The sequence below is a fragment of the Poecilia latipinna genome, unplaced genomic scaffold, assembly GCF_001443285.1.
Source record: "Poecilia latipinna isolate Pla-1442-1.1 unplaced genomic scaffold, P_latipinna-1.0 Scaffold365, whole genome shotgun sequence".
NCBI lineage: Eukaryota > Metazoa > Chordata > Actinopteri > Cyprinodontiformes > Poeciliidae > Poecilia > Poecilia latipinna.
The window spans coordinates 269,032-286,764 of NW_015112981.1; the positions used below are offsets into that span (position 1 = coordinate 269,032).

Here is a 17,733-nt window from a genome sequence, read left to right on the forward strand (position 1 = left end):
CAGCATTGATTTTCTGTACCTCCAAGAGCAGAAGACGGGAGACGTTTCTGTGGTTCTACTGGACTTACGTCTAAGTCAGGAGCTGAGCCAAGTTGGTACCGGCATACCCTCCAGATTTGTAGCTGCACCTTTATCCAAAATATTGAGATAAAAAGTAAAACCAAGATAAAAAATTTAAATAAATTATCATGCCCAACTGTTTTCTGCAGAAGATGTAAGATCTGATGATTTCTTGCCCTTCTCATACTCAACTTCCATCCACCCATCCATTTTCTTTACACCCTTGTCCCTTAGTGGGGTCAGGAGAGTTGCTGGTGCCCATCTCCAGCTAATGTTCCGGGTGAGAGGTGGGGTACACCCTGGACAGGTCACCAGTCTGTCGCAGGGCAACACAGAGACACACAACCATGCACACACTCACACCTAGGGGCAATTTGGAGAGTCATGTTTTTGGACTGTGGGAGGAAACCAGAGTACCTGGAGAAAACCACGCATGAACAGGGAGAACATGCAAACTCCATGCAGAAAGACCGGGGCCGGGAATCGAACCCAGAACATTCTTGCTGCAAGGCAACAGCTCTACCAACTGTGCGACTGTGCAACCCCTCATACTCAACTTATAAACATTTAAATCTCCAAACACCACATAAACTTAAATTATTTCCACATTACACGACACTTAAATCTCAGATTCTCATCCTTAAATGTACAATTATTTGACTCAAATGGGGTTAAATATATGTTCAGACCACTCTTTTGTTAGCTTGTTTCTCTTTCTTTAGAAATAATTTTTCTATATAATTCAAATAAAATGCAATTAGTTACATCTGCAAGGTGATAAAATGTTGAGGCACTATGAGTCTTACTTGCACTTTTAGATTCATGTAAAATTTAAGCCCAATTCTTTCTGAAAAACAAAGGTCAAAATTATTGATAAAAAAATTCTCAACATCAACGAACACCATTGGAAACATAGATTTATTATTATTAGTCAGCAGCATAGATAAGCAATCAATGCTCTCTCTTTTTTAAATGTTGACAAATAAGTCAAAATCTGAAAGGTAAAAAAATAAATAAAAGTTACATCTCAATAGATATAATATATATGTATATATTAATATAGTGTATAGCACTGGATGTTTTCATGGAAAACTTTCAACATTTCAACGATGAGGTCAAAGCACAGCTGATGACATTGAGGTATGGATGAATATGTAAATGCATACAGCGATCAATACACTTTTGGCACAAAAAACACCATACAGATACATCAAATTGCACAGTACACTTTAGATCTATTAACAGATCATGAATACCTATAGATAAGCTTTGAAAATTATTTGGATTTTCTCTGCATGCGTTTTTGAAACCAAATCGTCAGTCCCTCTTGTTGAATTAACAGCCATGCTTTTAGCTACATCACTCTGTTGGCTAAGTATCAGGACAAAGTTACATACTCAGTCAAACACAAGACAATTCATTTAGGTATTCCTTGAACAGTTACAGCATATCTGGGCATATGTTGTTGATTTCATTTTAAAGTCAGGTACCTGCAAACCAAAAAAACAAACAAACAAAAAAAAAAAAACAGATCAGGCAGATCTCTTCCCTCTCCGTGGATTATAAGGCGAGAAGCGTTGGCGAGTTCAGAATATCAACGGATTCAGCCTTGCTCAGACCACCTTTAAGGCCGTCCAGTTCCTCCTCCGCGAGAGAGTCCAGCTCGGGACACGCAAACGTGAACACAGACAGGTAGCTGCTGCAGGTGGGGGTGGAGGTCACCACCGGAGTGCTGAGAGGCTCCAGGTCACAGGAGACAGACTTATACAGGGTCTCCCAGTCCGAGACGCCGAGGGAGCTGCTCAGGTCTATGTCTGGCACTGATCGAGCCGTCTCCATGGGGATCCTGTCCTCCAGACTGGGTAGGATATTGTCTAGTAGCCCCTCCTTAATGTCCAGGGAGGGCTCCAGATCAGAGATGTTGATTTCAGCGTTGGCACACAGCAAGATATTGGAGTTCCCAGAGATGGCTGTGGACGGATCACTGGGGATGTCCATGTCCTGGAGTGAAGGAGCTTCCTGGATGCCTTCATCCTGAAGCCTGTCCTCATCCGGACTGGGCGGCAGCTCTGGGGAACTCACCGAAGCCTGTAAAATGGACTCCAGCTCCTCTGGGATCTGGCATACTGATTTATGTGTGGCGAGGATGAACTCGAGGCGCTCTTTCTCTTTGAGCAGGTTGGCTATTTCTGTCTCCAGGGCTGCTTTTTCCTCCTCCAGCTTGTCAGTCTCCTTCAGAAAGATCGACATCCAAAATCATCCACGTGGACAAACGCGCAGCAGTAAGTGCAAATGACAGCTGAGTAAATGCCTCACTGTTTACTTACAGCTTGCAGCGTATCTGTGAGCTCCCTCCGTCTGTTGCGACACTTTGCTGCAGCCATTTTATTCCTCTCCCGTCTTATCCGCTTCTTTTCCTCCTCCTCTGGAGACAGCTGGGGAAGGAAAGAAATGATTCAGTTACTGCCTGCATCTCCTCATCCACTCCATCCATTCTCAGTTAAAGCTGTGGTGGGGAAAAAAAAAAAAAAAAAAGCAAAGAAAAATGGGCGAAAGCATGTTTCGCTGCAATGCGTCTAAAAATAGATCATTGTTGCAGACTTGCTGTGACCTGAATTTAAATTGACATCCTAAGGAAGGCACACAGCTGTCGAGGAGTGCGCACACAACAGCACTGATGAGCACAAGGAACTCATCATCATGTATAATTCACATTTCTGCCTCTCTCTGTTGGACTGCAGATTGGCTTAATCTGAGCTACTCTCACCTGCTCCGTTTTCCCCTTTCTGGCAGCATTTTTTCCCTTGCTCCCGCCTGCTTTGGGTGTTGCCTGGTGAGAACTTTGCGGTTCATTGGCTTGCTTGCTGCCCAGAGACGGGGAGACAGATGTAATAATCGTAGGCTGGACCATCCACTGGAAATCTGGGGTGGAGGATATTGCTGTAACTGTTGGAACAAATGGATTGTCCTGAGCACTCATATCCTGGCTGACCTCCTGAAAAACATGAAATTGACAAAGGATTACTGATGTCTCTTCTCTCTCTTTTTTTTTAAATTATCTTATTGTCACCAATAAAACCTACAATATGATCAGAAGACACAGGGTGCCCTGGATGTTGTATTGTTTTGACATATCCCTCACCAGAAATAGCCTTCTCCGGATCAATATTTGACTTTATCATTGTTCCTGACGTCAACACTGACGCAGAGCTGCTGAGGAGTCTCCTGAATGGATTTATTTTTTTTCTCAATGAACCGCTGCATCGACACGCTCACAATTGGTCCCAGGACGTCGGAACCACAACAACAACGCGCCATATACAGCCGAATCATCTTCGGCACATGGATCCGTTTCCATCAATGCGTCAAAAATATACTGCTGAAATTTTTTTTTAGCGCATCCAAATTAATTAAAAATCCCATCAATCACCTCCCCTCCCCAACCACCATCTCGAAGATTAAAAAAAAAAATTAAGCATCAGCGCGCCGCTGCTTGTTTTGTTTTTCTGTTTTTTTTTTTTTTATGTGGATCTCATTAAAATCGGTTTTATATGCTTGTAAAAGCGCCTCCTCCTCCTCCTCCTGCCGCTATAAAACAGTGATGTACATGATCAACAAAGCCATTCATACCTTGGCTCCGCTCTCCGAGGAAGACGCTGGAGAGCTCGCCTCTTCTGGCGTCTTCTGGCAGAGCGTCCCGACAGGAGAGACTGTCCGCAAGGTTGGAGAGACTGCATCCATATCAGGCGTCTGGTTGTTTTTATACATCAGAGTGAATAAACAAAAAATAAAACACAACAACACGAGTCCTGCTCAATGACAAATATACATATATATATAAATGTATATATAGAACTTCCGCTGGGCAGAGAGCGTGTCTTTTCTCCAGGTATATACCTGGTAACTGGATGACTTGAATGCAAGCCCCTCCTATTAAGCCCTGCTAGAATTTTATGAATGAACCAGGACTGTACCATCGAGGGGAGGGGGGAGAGGCGGACTCAAACACACAGGCCTACATGCTCGGGAAAAAAAGGAGCATCACTGTGACATTTAGCAGACGGCAAAGGCAAATGCGAATTCATTGCGAAAATAATTATAATATCGGCCATATGCAGTTAGAGACGTGATTCCACCAATAATTCCCACGCAGTGAAGGGTGCGTGCATTCATTTAATTGCATGTTTTGCAGAGACCGAGTGGATCAGATGCAGCCAGATGATGTACTTTTGCACAATTTTCCAAAAATATATATTCATTTCTTAGCGGCAGAAATCATGCACGTCATCGATAAAATTACACGATTCTGTGTCGCCTCTTTCGTCTTTCTAAAATAGTACATACTTTTAAGAATTTTTTTTTTTTTAAATGCAATGTCTTGTTTACATCGCAGATAAAATGAAAACAATAGATGAGATCGGTGTTAAGGACAGACCGACTCTACCAATCCCAGACACCTTTTTACCCCTGACCGCCTATCAGCAAAGCGTCATGCCCACTTTGTCCAAATTACCGATCCAATCTAGCAGGGACCTTAGACTTTTTGTGTGGGGGAGAGGGGGCTGTGAAGTCATGTGACATGACCCGGAACTGAGGAGGAGGATTTAGAAGTGGAGAATCTCTTGGAGCAGCAACATCCTTTCCTCCCACCTGAACATCTGCATCTCTAAACTCTGGGGCCAGATGCCTCAGCCACGAAAATCTCAAGGACTTTTCCACTCGGACATTGAAAACGATTGGAGCTTTTTTTTTTTTTTTTTTCCTCCTCATCACAAGTTTTGCACAATGGTAGTGATTTGCACAAACTATTCAGACCACATTTTGTCACAGTACAACTACTAACTTCACTATAGGTCTTGGGAAGTTGAGTGATAAGCCAACACAAAGTATGTCTTAAAAGTGTGGCATGCATGCATTTGTATTCACCCCTTTACTCTGATACCGATCCATAAAATCAGAAGTCAGTTAATTAGTAAATAAAAGCCATCGTGTGTAATTGAATCTCAGCACAAAAGCAGCTGTTCAGAAAAAGAGCTCCTCAGCTCTAAAGTTAAACCCTAAAGTTAAACTCTTGAACTTGAAAAAAACTTGAACTTCCCCACCACAAGGGAAGTTCAAGTTAAAGAGCAATATCCAAAGTTTTGAACATTGTACAATCCAAGGCGAAAGACTTGCTTAAATCGTTTAGCAAAGAACAGGCTAAATTTCTATCTCTAGATGTCCCAAGCTGGTGGAGACCAACCTTTAAATCTTTGTCTTGCTCATTTTTTTGACTTCTGGAAATAATGCATTAGTGGCTGAATACCATGCCATGTAGTTGTCAAACAGTCTTACCTATAGAACTTATTACTTTATCGTGTATCAAGTTTAAACTTCATTACAGCTTTTATATTTGCAGTAAACTACACGTTTAAAGCACACCTTTTTTTATTTATTTCCATACAGCTCCCATGCTCTATACATTCTTCTTAGCTTCTGCAGGTTGGGTTTCTGGAAATCCTACAGGAACAAAAACGCATAAGCACAATCAGAATTCAGTGCTGTATAACTGATTAAACCACAGATTGCTTTTATAAGGATTTATTGATGCTTTCTGGTACCTTCTGGTCCTTGTCCAGATGAAGGATGTCTACTAGCGGAACAATGGAGGGACGGCCGTGGGCGCACTGGAAGGGCAGCTGGCACGAAGACAAGGATGCGACCAGGCTGCGGCACTCGTCCCGGCTCAGAGTGTCATTAAACTTGATGGCACCTTTTCAGCAGATTCAGGCATTAGGATAAAATACTTCAGACTCATTGGAAAAAAAAAACACAAGGCAAGAAAACAGTGATAATTGTATTTTTTTTTTACCATGGCATGCCAGTGAGGCAAGTACTTTCAAAACAGTAAGGGGCAAAGTTCCTCCAACTCTGCCTGTTAGACGGAGCAACTTAAAAAGGACAACAGAAGAAAAAACGGAATATTCATTAAGGGTATTAATAAAAAAAAAATTCAATGCTGTACAAGAGGTATCCAAAAACAATGTCATTTTACCTCAGTCTGCTCTCGAAGATACTCCTGAGTTGAGAAAAAAAGCACTGAGGTTGACAAACAGAACATTAAAACTCATATTTATTGATCTTATTATTATAAACCACCTTGAATCTGATCTTTTACCTCAACAACTGGCTTGATGACAGATGGTCTGCCCCGCCTGAGCTCATTACTCTCTTTCTCCATGAAGCACAGTGGTACCTTTCCCACAAACACCTGCGGAGCTCCTGTCTTTGAGAAAGTAACTTCAAGGCCCAGATTCCTCCACTGTGGCTGAGAAGACCTTCGAGAAAACCAAACAAAACCATCAAAGGGGGTGAAGATTTAAGCAGTGTACTCCCATCAGTAAAAACACCAGTTGCTATATTATTCTTCCATTTAGAATAAACAAAGGAGTGAATACAAAAGCACATAGTGAAACGCATTTAACATTTTTTATTACTAAAATGTTTTGAAATGTATACAGGTTTAAAATACGTTGAATTGTGTGGCTATAATATCATAAAATCTTCAGTGGTTGGTTTAGAAAGCCACAAACATGGAAAGAGCACCTAAGCAGCCTGAGCTCCTCTTCTGTCACGTTGATCCCCAAAGGTGGTAAAATGGTTGATGAACAAAGACGTTTCTTCCCGCTGGCATCTGGGTCATCTTCATATGAATCTAAATTAAAAATATTTAGTTATTACACTCTGCGGCAGACTGGCGCCCTGTCCAGGATGTACCCCGCCTCTCGCCCGGAACGTTAGCTGGAGATAGGCACCAGCACCCCTCCCGACCCCACTGAGGGACAAGGGTGTTCAGAAAATGGATGGATGGATGGATGGATAGTTATTACACAGCTTTCCTGATCCTGACATCAGGTGGATAAGCAGGATTTAACGCTGTCCACCTTTTTTTCCCCGCCTTTTTTTTACCTGCAACTAAATTTTCAAGTCGAACTCTCTCATGTGCTGCATGTTGATCCACCAACACCAGAAGATTTCCTGTGATTTTAAAAGAGGAAAAAAAATTACACTATTTTGAAACTGTGTCACAAAACCAAGAGGTGGTAAAAAGTTTAAAATTGATACCTTCACTTTCAGTCTGCGCTGTTGAACCTCCTTCTCTTGCATTAATGAGGCAGGCAAGAAACTTTTTATCCACTTGATTAACAACCTATAGGATAAATAAGAATTATTTTAATTTCATAAAATGCAAATAAAACAAACATGAACGTTGCAAAAGAATAAGTTCACCTTCATTGAGTGGATCATATTCTTAGAAAAGCGGTACGGAAAGAGGATGTTATGGATCTTCACAGCTAGTCCATCAGCTTGTCCACTGGATATATCCACACCAACCTGATAGTCAAAACACAGGTTCACAAACAGATATAAAATGTATTAAAAGTTTTATTATGGCATCCTTGGAGTGGCAGGAAGCAGCTAAACATTTGAACATCACCACAAACGTCTTAAACTTCAAGCTTTGCTTACTGTAGGTGGGCGGACAAACACTGGATTTTTCCATTTAGAGTACAATGCAGAAAGAGAGTTGGCGCTCTGATCGGCATCGTCTGTAGGGACAGGGAACACAAACTGTAACATCATGAGCCACATTCCTGCTCTCACAGCCACAAATCAGAGCACAAACTAATAGGATTTTATTAATAGACCAACACCTAGTAGATAAAGCATGGTTTTAAAATAATTTATGAATAAAAAAAAACAGCATTCATCGCTCAGTCAGTAATTTGGAGATGCGCTTTTTAACGAAATCACAGCTGCAAGTCTTTTGAGGCATCTGGCTAAAAATAGCTCAAGATCAGTCAGATTGTATGACGAGTGTCTGTTAACAGTAATTTCAGCTCTTGCCATTGATTCTGGATTTTGAGAAGTCTGGACTTTGACCGGGCCATTCTAATACATGGTTATGCCTTGAGCTCAACAAGCCCACTGAAACATTTTTCTGCTGAAATGTGAACTTCCATCTCAAGCTAAAGCAGTTACCTTTTTTCTGGATTTTTCTATATTTAGCACCATTAATTTTCCTGTGAATTCTGACGAGCTTTCCTACTGCTGCTGAGGACATGCCTTTCCCCTTCCCCTGTTTTTTTAAGTTATTATAGCTTGGGATATTGTTTCATAACATAACTCTGCTTTAAGATTAAGGGGTTGCACTGGATTTTACTTGGGGGTATCAGAGTAATCTGGGGCTAAATACAAATACCCACTATTCTCCCATTTTTACTGGTAAAACTCTGCAAACCACAAATTTTTTCCTGCTGCTTCTGCACCATTTTGAGTTGGTCTATCAGATAAAATCCAGATAAAGTACACCAGGGTTGTAATATGACAAAATGTGAAAAAATGTAAAAGGTATGAACAGTTGTGACAACACCTCCTCCTCGAACAGTGATTAATCTGTCTGTGAAGTACCTCTACAGTCAGTCCCTGAGCTAATCACTCTTCCTTGCCCGGATTTAGGCAGGAAAGGCAACACTAAATCCAGCTGAAATGGGTAACACATGTATTCCACACCTACAATTTAAGCAACAGGGAAACAGAAGGCAACACAAAATAACTTTTTACAATAAATTAATGAAGAATTCTTACTTTCTCCTTTTATACATGTACACCAGTTGCTAAAATATAACAGAGAAGTAACTCACCCATCTCAGAGATGACACTAACAGCCATGTTGGAGACATCAGATGTACAAGGTACTTGTGTTTCCTCTGAAGCCGGCTCCTCGTATCTGCTGAGCCCAGTCTTTTTGTTGATATAAACAGTTTTTCCGACAGATGCATCGTAATGATGGAGCCAGTCATTACACCTCGAGTCACCCTCATCACCAGCCAGTTGTTTACAACTGCTGTCCGATGGAGGGTCAACAGGAACTTTGTGGTTCTGTGGATTCTGACTGCTGATCCTGTACTGCGCGTCATCTGTAGATAAAGTGAGACTGTTTTTGTCCTCTGAAATATCCCTATGAGTGTGCTGCAAGGGTTCTTCATCTTCTGTCATATGCTGTTTTAAATGACAAAGTTTAGCTGCCAAAGATATTTTACTTTTCCTGTGATTAGCTGTGAGTGTTGCTAGGTTTAGAGAGATGGTCTGTGCTATCCCTTCTTCTCGAGAGTCTGAAACTTGATCTTGATTATTTTCTTCAAAAGCAGACAAACTGTGAGGATTTTTAGCAAACATTGACGTCTGGAATACATGAGTGTCATTCTGTGGCTGAGGATGCTGAAATTTCATCTTAACAGACTTACTGCATGTTTGTCTAAACTTATCAAGCGATCCAGGTTGCTTGAATGTTGCTAACTTCTCAACAGGAATAACTCTGTGAATCTTTGAGGGGACGATAGCAGCAACGTCTCGATTTGATTCAAGTGTTATTTTACGTTTTGATGCAGTTAATTTCTCCTTACAATTCTGCCCCAAATCTTGAACCTGAAACAAAGGCTTGTTACCGTGAGATACATCTTGAATCGAGAGACTTTGGTGAACATATGGGTCAGACAATCTAATCTTTCTGCCAGGACGCTGCCATATTTGTTTATTAAAGTTCAAATCGAGCTGAGACATTGGAATTTGGCTGGTGGGTAAATGTGAATCACTAGTGCTCTGCTGGGTTTCTTCCTCTGCACAATCTTGTCTCTTTTCTTTGTCTAAATTGTCAGGGGCTTCGGAGAATGCTTGCTCGCCTTTGTTTATATCAGTTGATGCAGGCTCCAGATCACGTTGTGGTGTCTCCTTATATTCACTGAAAGCAATCTCCATCTGTTCATATCGTTGAGCTTCATCAGCTCTGCTCTCAATCAGGTCTGACTCTAGGCAAACGCTGTCATCTGCTCTCCTACGATGAACAAAATTAGATGCCAGTTTCGTTCCAACACCGCAGTCCAGCGTGGAAGTGCCAACAGCTCCTTGGCCAGCTGTCTCAGTTTCCATTTTTTGATCTGTTCTTTCAGTACTAAAAACCTTAGGGGACACACAGTCCAAGTCCTCTTGAGAAAAGAGAGAGACCAAGTTCTCCCTCCTCAGAAAAGCCTTCACTGCTTCTTCTACGCAAAGCAAAACCCGATCCCAGTCTTTGAACTCCACCAGAGTTTTTGCTGGCTCAAGACAAATATCATACTCAGAGTAAGAACATTTTATATTGATGATGTAGACTCCATATTGATCCTGGTTTCGCTTAAGCTTTGGACTCCGGGTCACAGATGTCCCGTCTGGGCTGTCGTGCTTCTGGTTTGAGCTGCTCAGCCTGCGGAGGAGACAGTTTAGCAGCTTGTGGATCCGTGTTTTCAGCAGAAGCCTGTCGTTCACATACAGATACTGCAGGCTGTTGTTGTAGTGTCCCTCTTTGCCTAGGTAGCCAGTCACCTCAAACTGCTTGTGTGTGTGGCTGATCTCTCCCAGTTTCTCTGCCCGAGCCAGGTTGTGTATCTGAACAAAGCGATGGTAGGTGTCTCTGGCTTTGGGAAGCTGCACCATCATGGCCCCTGTGCAGTCATTCTTCAGGGTGAAGGACACAGAAGGATGCATCAGGGACACAGCCTCCACTCTTTGTCTGATCCTCTCAACCTCCAGGACTGCATCCACTCTCTTCCTCCGGACTGGCATGTTGTGGAAGAAGTTGCAGATGATGACAGTCGTTCCTGCGGAGGGTCGAGCCGCCTCTGCTTCGAAGACGTCCATGCCCTGTCCGTCCTTGAACAGTTTAACATGAGTTTTCACTGACAGTCTGGTCCGGGAGGAGATTTCAACAAGCGTAGCTAAAGAAACTATGCTCGCCAACGCTTCTCCTCTGAAGCCATAACATTTCAGGTTCTCTAGGTCTTCAATACTGCTGCATTTACTTGTGTGGTATCTGGTTCCCACTCGCTCCATGTCCTCAGCAGTCATCCCAGATCCATTGTCGATCACCTGGACTTTAAACGCCTCCATGTCCATCCTGACCCCCACACAGGTGGCTCCAGCATCGATGCTATTTAAAACGAGCTCCTCCACGCACTGCTGGAGGGACGGGATGGCCACACCGGAGCGAAGTTTCCCCCGAACCTCCGCTGGCAAACACCTTATCATTATGCTCCTTCGTTTTACTTTTCTTTATATTTCTGGCTCTTTACTTCACAAACTCGAGACGAGAGGCAGTCGGGGTTTTTAAAGTTAACCGTTGCAACCAAGCAAACTCGTTCTAAATATTTCAATAAAATACATTTTTAAAAAATCAGAGTTTGAGCGACTTAATAAAGGAAATAAACTGAAATAAAAATTTAAACAACAGTGAAAATACCTTGTCTGCCGTATTCAGTCAACGTAGCACAAAAAAGACGTTACTTTTAACAGTTTCCTGCTAACAGCTGAAACGAATACCGCCACCTTTTGGCTCGTTGTAAAATGGCCTGAGTTTAGCGTCCGTGCGTCAACCAATCACAAAGCGGAATCAACTTCCCTTGAAGCTTTGGGAGAAAACGGGATCGTCGCCGCCATATTGTGTGTGGCACTTTGTTCAGCAAAAAGTATAATTCGTGGAGCTACAAGCGTGTTAGGTTCGGTTGAGTTGTGTGAGTGCTCTGTTTTAACACAACGAAGATATGGCAGGCAAAGGTGCTTCTTTTGAACATTTGACAATAAACTAATGAATTAAAATCAATTAAAAATAAACATGCCAAATATTTGCTTAATCACCAATTGTTGAGGATGCTTCTCACCAACAATTCTACAATATTATACTGTTTATTTATAGTTCAGTTAATTTTTTTAATACTAATCACAATAATGTGTACTTTTTGTGCACTTCCCTAGCTGAAAGAACTCTGACAGGGTCAGGGTAATATAATACACACATATAAACACTTTTTATTGATGCAAAAAGAAGGCAACGCCATTCCGACTAAAATGCTTTCTTCTACTATGACACTTGCAGCAAATAACCACAAATTTTAATTTAGAAGGCAAACACAACAGGGTAATATAAATCAGTTTCTCTCTACCTCAAGCATATTTCTATCACCAACCAGTTCTGCTAAAAATCCCCTCCAACAAGTTATCTTCTCAGAACAATGCTGTTCTAACTATGAGAAACATGTTCAAGGCATTTTGAAATAAATTATATGATCTGATCAAATTTAGGAGTTCAAACATACAATGCATACATTTTTACTTTAGTGCTTTAAATACAACCAGCTAAAAAAATAGTTAATAGCATAAATATTAATATTAAAGACAACGAATAGCTGATTTCATTTGATTATTCTGAAAGAGGAGTGCTCTAGGCTCTCAATAGTTTTCTTGTTCTTGAACTCGGCCTTGGTGATGTGGGACTTGGGGCTCCCTGTCAGTTTCAACCACTCTTGCATTTTTTCCACCACGCTGCATGGACCTTGTAGCTGCCCCTTCACGGTTCCTGCTTCTGTGTTTTGGACCCATCCAACTAGGCCAAGCTTTGTCCCTTCAGCCTGGACAGTCATTAAAGAGAATATGGTATAAGATGGAATAAATAGATGAGCAAAGCAGTGCAACAGCTGAGCAAGCAGTTAGAATATTACATAAAGTACGGTGTTGTGCCATAATAGGAGGACTTTACACTGTAACCAGATATTTTTTCCTCAGGGATGTCAAATTAAATGGGTCATTCAAGATGTCTACTTGGATGGCCATTCTGTTTTTGAGATCTGGTTTAAAAAGGCGTAATATGCTGTAAGGAAGGATGGAGTGAGCAACATTATTCTTGATAGTCTCATATAACTTTCATTAACACCATCAGTTTAGCAATTGTGTGACAAGATTTGATCCTTGTTGCAAGTGTTTGCTAACCTGAAAACTTTGCATTTGTGTTTTCTCAGTCTGGAACTACAGATGCAAGTCTATTCAGGCTATGTTAGCTTATCAGACGAGGTATGGGACAACAAACCAGTCAACCTTCAAAACGCTTTGAGGAAGACTCATCCATTGGGCAGATTTGGACTGCCCAACGACAGGGTATCTTGGCCCTTGATGTTCCCCGTTATTCAGGAGACTTGTTGAGACTTTCTGATCTGTCAAAAAATTTGCACTGAAGAATTAATAGCAAAGTAGGTACTTTCATCCCATTTGAATACTTTAATGAGTACAAATTTGGTGTGCATTTTTGGTTTGGGTAAATCAGTTTAATTTAGAGTGGTTTTTGGTTATTTTATTGTCAGTAGTTACACTAGTCCCCCTTTACTGGCAAAATATTTGATTGGTTTGCATCTCCTATCCTAATGGTGCGTTCACACCAAACGTGTTACGCCCGGCAAAAACGCGTCCGACGCTTCAAGTTCGACACTGTGTGGACTTTGAATGCAGACGATTGACATTTTGTTCTACACGCGCTTCTGGTTTACATTCAAAGTCTATGTGGAGGTGCGTCGACGGCACGTTAGAGGCGTCAAACGCTCAAAACAGTTCAAATCACGTCGCGATAGACGCTCCACATCGGCCCTCGACGCGCCTCCGCATTGACTTTGATTGTAAACCAGACGCGCCTGACGCTCAAAACGCGTTTGGTATGAACGCACCATATTTTTCAGAGGTTTCTGCAGAGGTACTGCAACATAGGTTTGTGTCTGTGTGTGTGTTTTCGATATCTAACTAAGCAGAAGTCAAAAACTAACCCTTCACAAGCAGGTCTATCACAATTACCTGAGATGAAGAGTAGTGGCGTTAATCAAAACCCATGTAAGGAATACAAACAGAAGACTGAACGGCTAACAGTCATCGTGATTTTAGGTTTTGATCTTAGTCAAAACAAAATCAAACGAGCCCCCATCAATATTAAACTCACTTGTGTGTATTTTCGAAAAAATACTCCTTGCACCTTGCCAAAAATTTCATAATCCACCGAAATTAAGCCTTCACCAGACATAACGGACCTATGAAGAAGAAAATGAGTCGTTATGAATGAGAGAAATACATCAACATGGTGGGCAATTTCAATCTACACCAAGCTAGGCTAGCATGATTACCTTCTGTTTTCACAGCTTGTTTCTATTTCTGCCAGATTTATCTGTCCAGGATGAAGATGGGACTCGGTCCAACAATTTAGTTAAATAAAACAAACGTTGATAAACGTTGAAACAACCGCAGTGTATGGAATGATCTCGATTTTAAACATACAGGTCTCCATTTCGGGAAGTGACGTTTTTTTAAGGACCAATCAGAGACACGCTTGGTTTCTAGGCAACAAATGTAAACGTTGAAGGAGGTTGATTTTTATGCTATGATGAAGACGCAAAAAGCGGAGACATCTCCTATTTATACCACGTTCTTACATTGAAATATATCTTACCGACGTCTTTTTTTTACTGGTAAGTAAATAGATTACTCTTCTCAATTTGACATCGCATTAATACGAAAATAATGTCCGTCCGAAGATGAACAGTCCCAACACATCTGTTTCAATGGTTTTGTTTATCCATATTGTTTATGCCTTTCTATTTTTTATCTATAAACTCTGACGTATTTTCTTTCAGTTCTCTTTTGAAAGTTGTATTTCAGTTTGCTTTTTTAAATAATTCATTATTTATTTCATAATAAATATTGTACCTTACTTTGACACTTTAGATTTTATCATACTGTCTTTAAACTGGTAATTACATGTATAATGATGCAAAGTTGAAATTTCTCATAACAGCTAATTTTGGATCTTATGAGGAACAACAAGTGGACTTAAAGTGAAGCTGAGCACTAGTGTTGAAAAAGTCTTGCAAAAGTGTTTAACTGTCACTTTTTGTCCCTGTACAACCACAAATATCAGTCTTACTGGTATTTCATATGATGGGCCAACACAAAGCAGAATATATACTGCAAAAACACAAAATCTTACCAAGTATTTTTGGGCCGGTTCTCGTGCAAATATCACTGAAAAATGACAGTACTAACTTATAAATTACTTTTCACCAAGAACTATAAGCATGTTTTGAATCAACAATTCTTCAATATAGATTTTAAAAAAGTACAAGTTCCACTGGCAATTTGTTTCACTCATAGCAAGACATCTTTCTTACTTTAAGTGAAAAAATCTGCCAGTGGAACTATACTGTGGAACGACTGGAGACAATGGTGCAAAGAAGGGTTCTTCACAAAATCAAGTAAGTTATGGAGAACCCTATTATACAACCACAGTGACTTCAGTCAGAGGCGTTTCAGAATTGTTGTAATACAAAGAGCTACAGGAGAGCCTTCCTACCCACAACCATCAACGTCAACAACTCCTCTTTGAAGAAAATTGTGTAATATAAGATATAACATATAATTTCCCTCTGAGATTAAGAAAGTATTTCTTGAATTGGATTGATTCCCAATAAGATATACTGACGTGTGATTGTAACATGAGAAATTACAAAAATGTTTAAGGTGTAAAAAGTCAAGTAGATAACATCATCTTTTGTAATCTTATCTGATTCCTATATTTTTGCAGATATTTACAGAAACATCTAGTGGGAATTATCAAGAACAAGATGCTCAACAGCGATGAACACAGGATGAATTTCACAAGACAATATGACTTTCAAAAGCAGTGCAGCTCTGGAGATGTACACTGTGATTTTGTCTCTAAGAAGAAAGCAGATGGAGTGGACCACCCATTTCCAAACAAGGCTATAATCCACAGACGAGCACCTAAGAAACAAGTCCCTCTTGGTTTGGATGATTTTGAGAAAATGTGTATTTCAACACAGGAAAGGAGCAATTTTTTGCCTCAAAAATATCATTCTGATGTCATCAGAAATATCAGAGGATCAAGGAAAACCTCCCAAAGAATGCCCAGTGGAGAGCTGGAGATGGATGGAGAAATTTATGCCAAAGAGCGAATACTGCTGGAGAAGCTGGGGAAGGTAGAGCAAACAATAAGGAAATCAATCCAGTATGACGGTGGAAACACACAAACAGGTGATGTGTTCAAGAGCAGATTTGAGAGGCAACACAGTGAAGAAAGCAAACAGGAAAAACCTCAAAAATCCAAGATATCTCACTTTATTGACATAGAAGAAGCAGACCGGCATGGAAACTTTACCAGATCAAGAAATAAAGAAAATCCCAGGACTGGAGATCAAATGAGAAACACATATGAAGTACAGGAGGCCAGAGGGGAAGTCATTAACCAAAAAATGAAAAGTGTAACCCTGCATGCAAAAGAGCCCATAAGAGGAAAAACTGTAGGTGAAAAACATTACAAAATGTGGGAAGAAGTAGATGAAAAACACAATGAACAAAACCAGCCTTCTCTGGGCAACACAACTTGGATGAGAGAGAAGAAATACAAAAAGATTCTTCATAAGAGTCCCAATGGTTCAGGTGATAAGCAGAACATACACCAGACGAGTATTCCTAAACCTGTTCATAGAACGGCCACAGAAACCCAAAGAAGAGAAGAAAGAGAACTGTCTACAGAATCAGCTCCACTACTGGTTTCTAACTCATCTCAAAGAAGCAACGATCAGCAACCGGCAGATCTCACAGAGACTTTTATGGTCAATGACACCTTGAAGTTTCTTCCCTGCAAAACCTGCAACAGGATGTTCAGAAGTGAACGGCTGGAGACACATACCAGGATCTGTTCAAAGCTGAAAAGATCTCGTCCAGTTTATAACACATCTGCTTATAGGAAGAAAGGAATAAAATAAGGGGAGTACTGGAAAACTCACCCCAGAAGCAAAAGTTCAGAGGTAAGCCAATGATGCATCTTTTGAGGTACCAGGGTAAAAATCCTCTGGTGATCAAGAAATTTCTAATACCAATTCCAGCATACTTTTAAAAGTTGAAGGTTTTTAATTACAGGGCAATCTCTGTTTCAATAATTTCACTCAGTTTAAATCGTATTCTATGTACGGAATTAGTTCAAGCAATTAAATGTCATTATATACAGGGGCATCTAAAGAAATGTATCACGAAAATGTTTGTTTTTGTCAAACTTCAGTAAATTAAACTCATATGAAGAATTGTTGCACATAGAGTGACATCTGTTTCAAACCATTATTTATTGTAATTTTGATGGTTATCGCTTACAGATGATGAAAACTCAGAATTCAGTGTCTCAGATAATTCAAGAGTTTAAGGGGGATTTTGAAGCAAAGAGCCACTACACAGATGAATATAGGACATGGGTTAGGTAGATACATGCCGTAGAGTGAAGTGTCTCTCATGGAATAAGCAGAAAAAAGGACTGGAATATTGGTCAATCTTGCTAAAAATCAGCATTCCCTTCAACACCCAAGGTTGAAGGACTGGAGGAGTCTAATTAAAACAGCATTATGTCATTGGGTTTGATCAACATTCATATAGCTGAGTTTGCAGTCCAAATATGATTGCAAATGTTTAATGTAAATACTGTAACTGGCACTTAAAAAGATGGGTTTTTTTTCAGGTTATGAGGAAGAAATTACAATATCACAAGGAAAGATGTGTGACCTCTGCAGGGGTCAACTCCAAGCTGGAAATTAAAGGCCAAGATGACCCAAATAAAACATGGACCTTCAGATTTCCTGCCATCAAATGACCCCTCTCTACTACTAGGGCGAGATTGCAAATTTTCTTCGAAAAAAAAATTAATGTACAAAAATAAATTTTAACCGTTTTAGGCAGCTTTTTTTTTTTTAAATTTATTTGTTTATTTCTGGCTTGTACACAAAA

General features: G+C 40.5%; 4 protein-coding genes across 7 annotated transcripts; 1 reads left to right on the forward strand and 3 right to left on the reverse strand.

Annotated features, from left to right (window-relative positions):
• Positions 1-968: 968 nt before the first annotated feature.
• Positions 969-5,099, reverse strand: fosaa (v-fos FBJ murine osteosarcoma viral oncogene homolog Aa). Of its 2 annotated transcripts, none has more exons than XM_015036363.1 (4): positions 3,691-5,099; positions 2,828-3,055; positions 2,388-2,495; positions 969-2,292 (listed from the first exon to the last, which is right to left on the reverse strand). In XM_015036363.1, exons 1-4 carry the CDS (start codon positions 3,826-3,828, stop codon positions 1,621-1,623), a joined length of 1,146 nt encoding a protein of 381 aa, XP_014891849.1. In that variant the 5' UTR covers positions 3,829-5,099; the 3' UTR covers positions 969-1,620. The 2 variants fall into 2 exon arrangements, with proteins under 2 accessions (XP_014891849.1, XP_014891850.1); XM_015036364.1 differs by lacking the exon at positions 3,691-5,099 and adding an exon at positions 3,144-3,665.
• Positions 3,732-11,891, reverse strand: mlh3 (mutL homolog 3 (E. coli)). 3 transcript variants are annotated; one of them, XM_015036359.1, is made up of 13 exons: positions 8,745-11,891; positions 8,512-8,613; positions 7,570-7,649; positions 7,330-7,434; positions 7,165-7,249; positions 7,009-7,077; positions 6,646-6,754; positions 6,218-6,377; positions 6,095-6,118; positions 5,912-5,990; positions 5,661-5,812; positions 5,482-5,559; positions 3,732-3,810 (listed from the first exon to the last, which is right to left on the reverse strand). In XM_015036359.1, exons 1-12 carry the CDS (start codon positions 11,161-11,163, stop codon positions 5,488-5,490), a joined length of 3,456 nt encoding a protein of 1,151 aa, XP_014891845.1. In that variant the 5' UTR covers positions 11,164-11,891; the 3' UTR covers positions 3,732-3,810; positions 5,482-5,487. The 3 variants fall into 3 exon arrangements, with proteins under 3 accessions (XP_014891845.1, XP_014891844.1, XP_014891846.1); XM_015036358.1 differs by lacking the exon at positions 3,732-3,810 and having other exon boundaries at positions 5,370-5,559; XM_015036360.1 differs by lacking the exons at positions 3,732-3,810; positions 8,512-8,613 and having other exon boundaries at positions 5,370-5,559.
• A 333-nt stretch (positions 11,892-12,224) lies between these two features.
• acyp1 (acylphosphatase 1, erythrocyte (common) type) lies at positions 12,225-14,238 on the reverse strand. The gene is made up of 3 exons (XM_015036365.1): positions 14,070-14,238; positions 13,889-13,976; positions 12,225-12,539 (listed from the first exon to the last, which is right to left on the reverse strand). The coding sequence occupies exons 2-3, from the start codon at positions 13,967-13,969 to the stop codon at positions 12,324-12,326; spliced, it is 297 nt and encodes a 98-aa protein (XP_014891851.1). The 5' UTR covers positions 13,970-13,976; positions 14,070-14,238; the 3' UTR covers positions 12,225-12,323.
• A 694-nt stretch (positions 14,239-14,932) lies between these two features.
• On the forward strand, positions 14,933-17,684 carry zc2hc1c (zinc finger, C2HC-type containing 1C). Its single transcript, XM_015036367.1, has 3 exons — positions 14,933-15,194; positions 15,524-16,769; positions 17,468-17,684. Exons 1-2 carry the CDS (start codon positions 15,163-15,165, stop codon positions 16,725-16,727), a joined length of 1,236 nt encoding a protein of 411 aa, XP_014891853.1. The 5' UTR covers positions 14,933-15,162; the 3' UTR covers positions 16,728-16,769; positions 17,468-17,684.
• The last annotated feature ends 49 nt before the right edge of the window (positions 17,685-17,733 follow it).

Coding starts and splice junctions, on each gene's coding strand:
- zc2hc1c (XM_015036367.1), top strand. CDS start 15,163: ATGGTGCAAAGAAGGGTTCTTCACAAAATCAA. Junction 15,195..15,523: donor AGGGTTCTTCACAAAATCAA/GTAAGTTATGGA, acceptor ATATTTTTGCAG/ATATTTACAGAAACATCTAG.
- mlh3 (XM_015036359.1), bottom strand. CDS start 11,163: ATGATAAGGTGTTTGCCAGCGGAGGTTCGGGGGAAACTTCGCTCCGGT. Junction 6,755..7,008: donor ACTTGAAAATTTAGTTGCAG/GTAAAAAAAAGG, acceptor TTTTTAATTTAG/ATTCATATGAAGATGACCCA. Junction 5,560..5,660: donor ATCTGGACAAGGACCAGAAG/GTACCAGAAAGC, acceptor TTGTTCCTGTAG/GATTTCCAGAAACCCAACCT.
- fosaa (XM_015036363.1), bottom strand. CDS start 3,828: ATGTATAAAAACAACCAGACGCCTGATATGGATGCAGTCTCTCCAACC. Junction 3,056..3,690: donor CCTCGGAGAGCGGAGCCAAG/GTATGAATGGCT, acceptor CATGTTTTTCAG/GAGGTCAGCCAGGATATGAG. Junction 2,496..2,827: donor GAAAGGGGAAAACGGAGCAG/GTGAGAGTAGCT, acceptor TTCCTTCCCCAG/CTGTCTCCAGAGGAGGAGGA.
- acyp1 (XM_015036365.1), bottom strand. CDS start 13,969: ATGTCTGGTGAAGGCTTAATTTCGGTGGATTATGAAATTTTTGGCAAG. Junction 12,540..13,888: donor TTTTTCGAAAATACACACAA/GTGAGTTTAATA, acceptor ATGACTGTCCAG/GCTGAAGGGACAAAGCTTGG.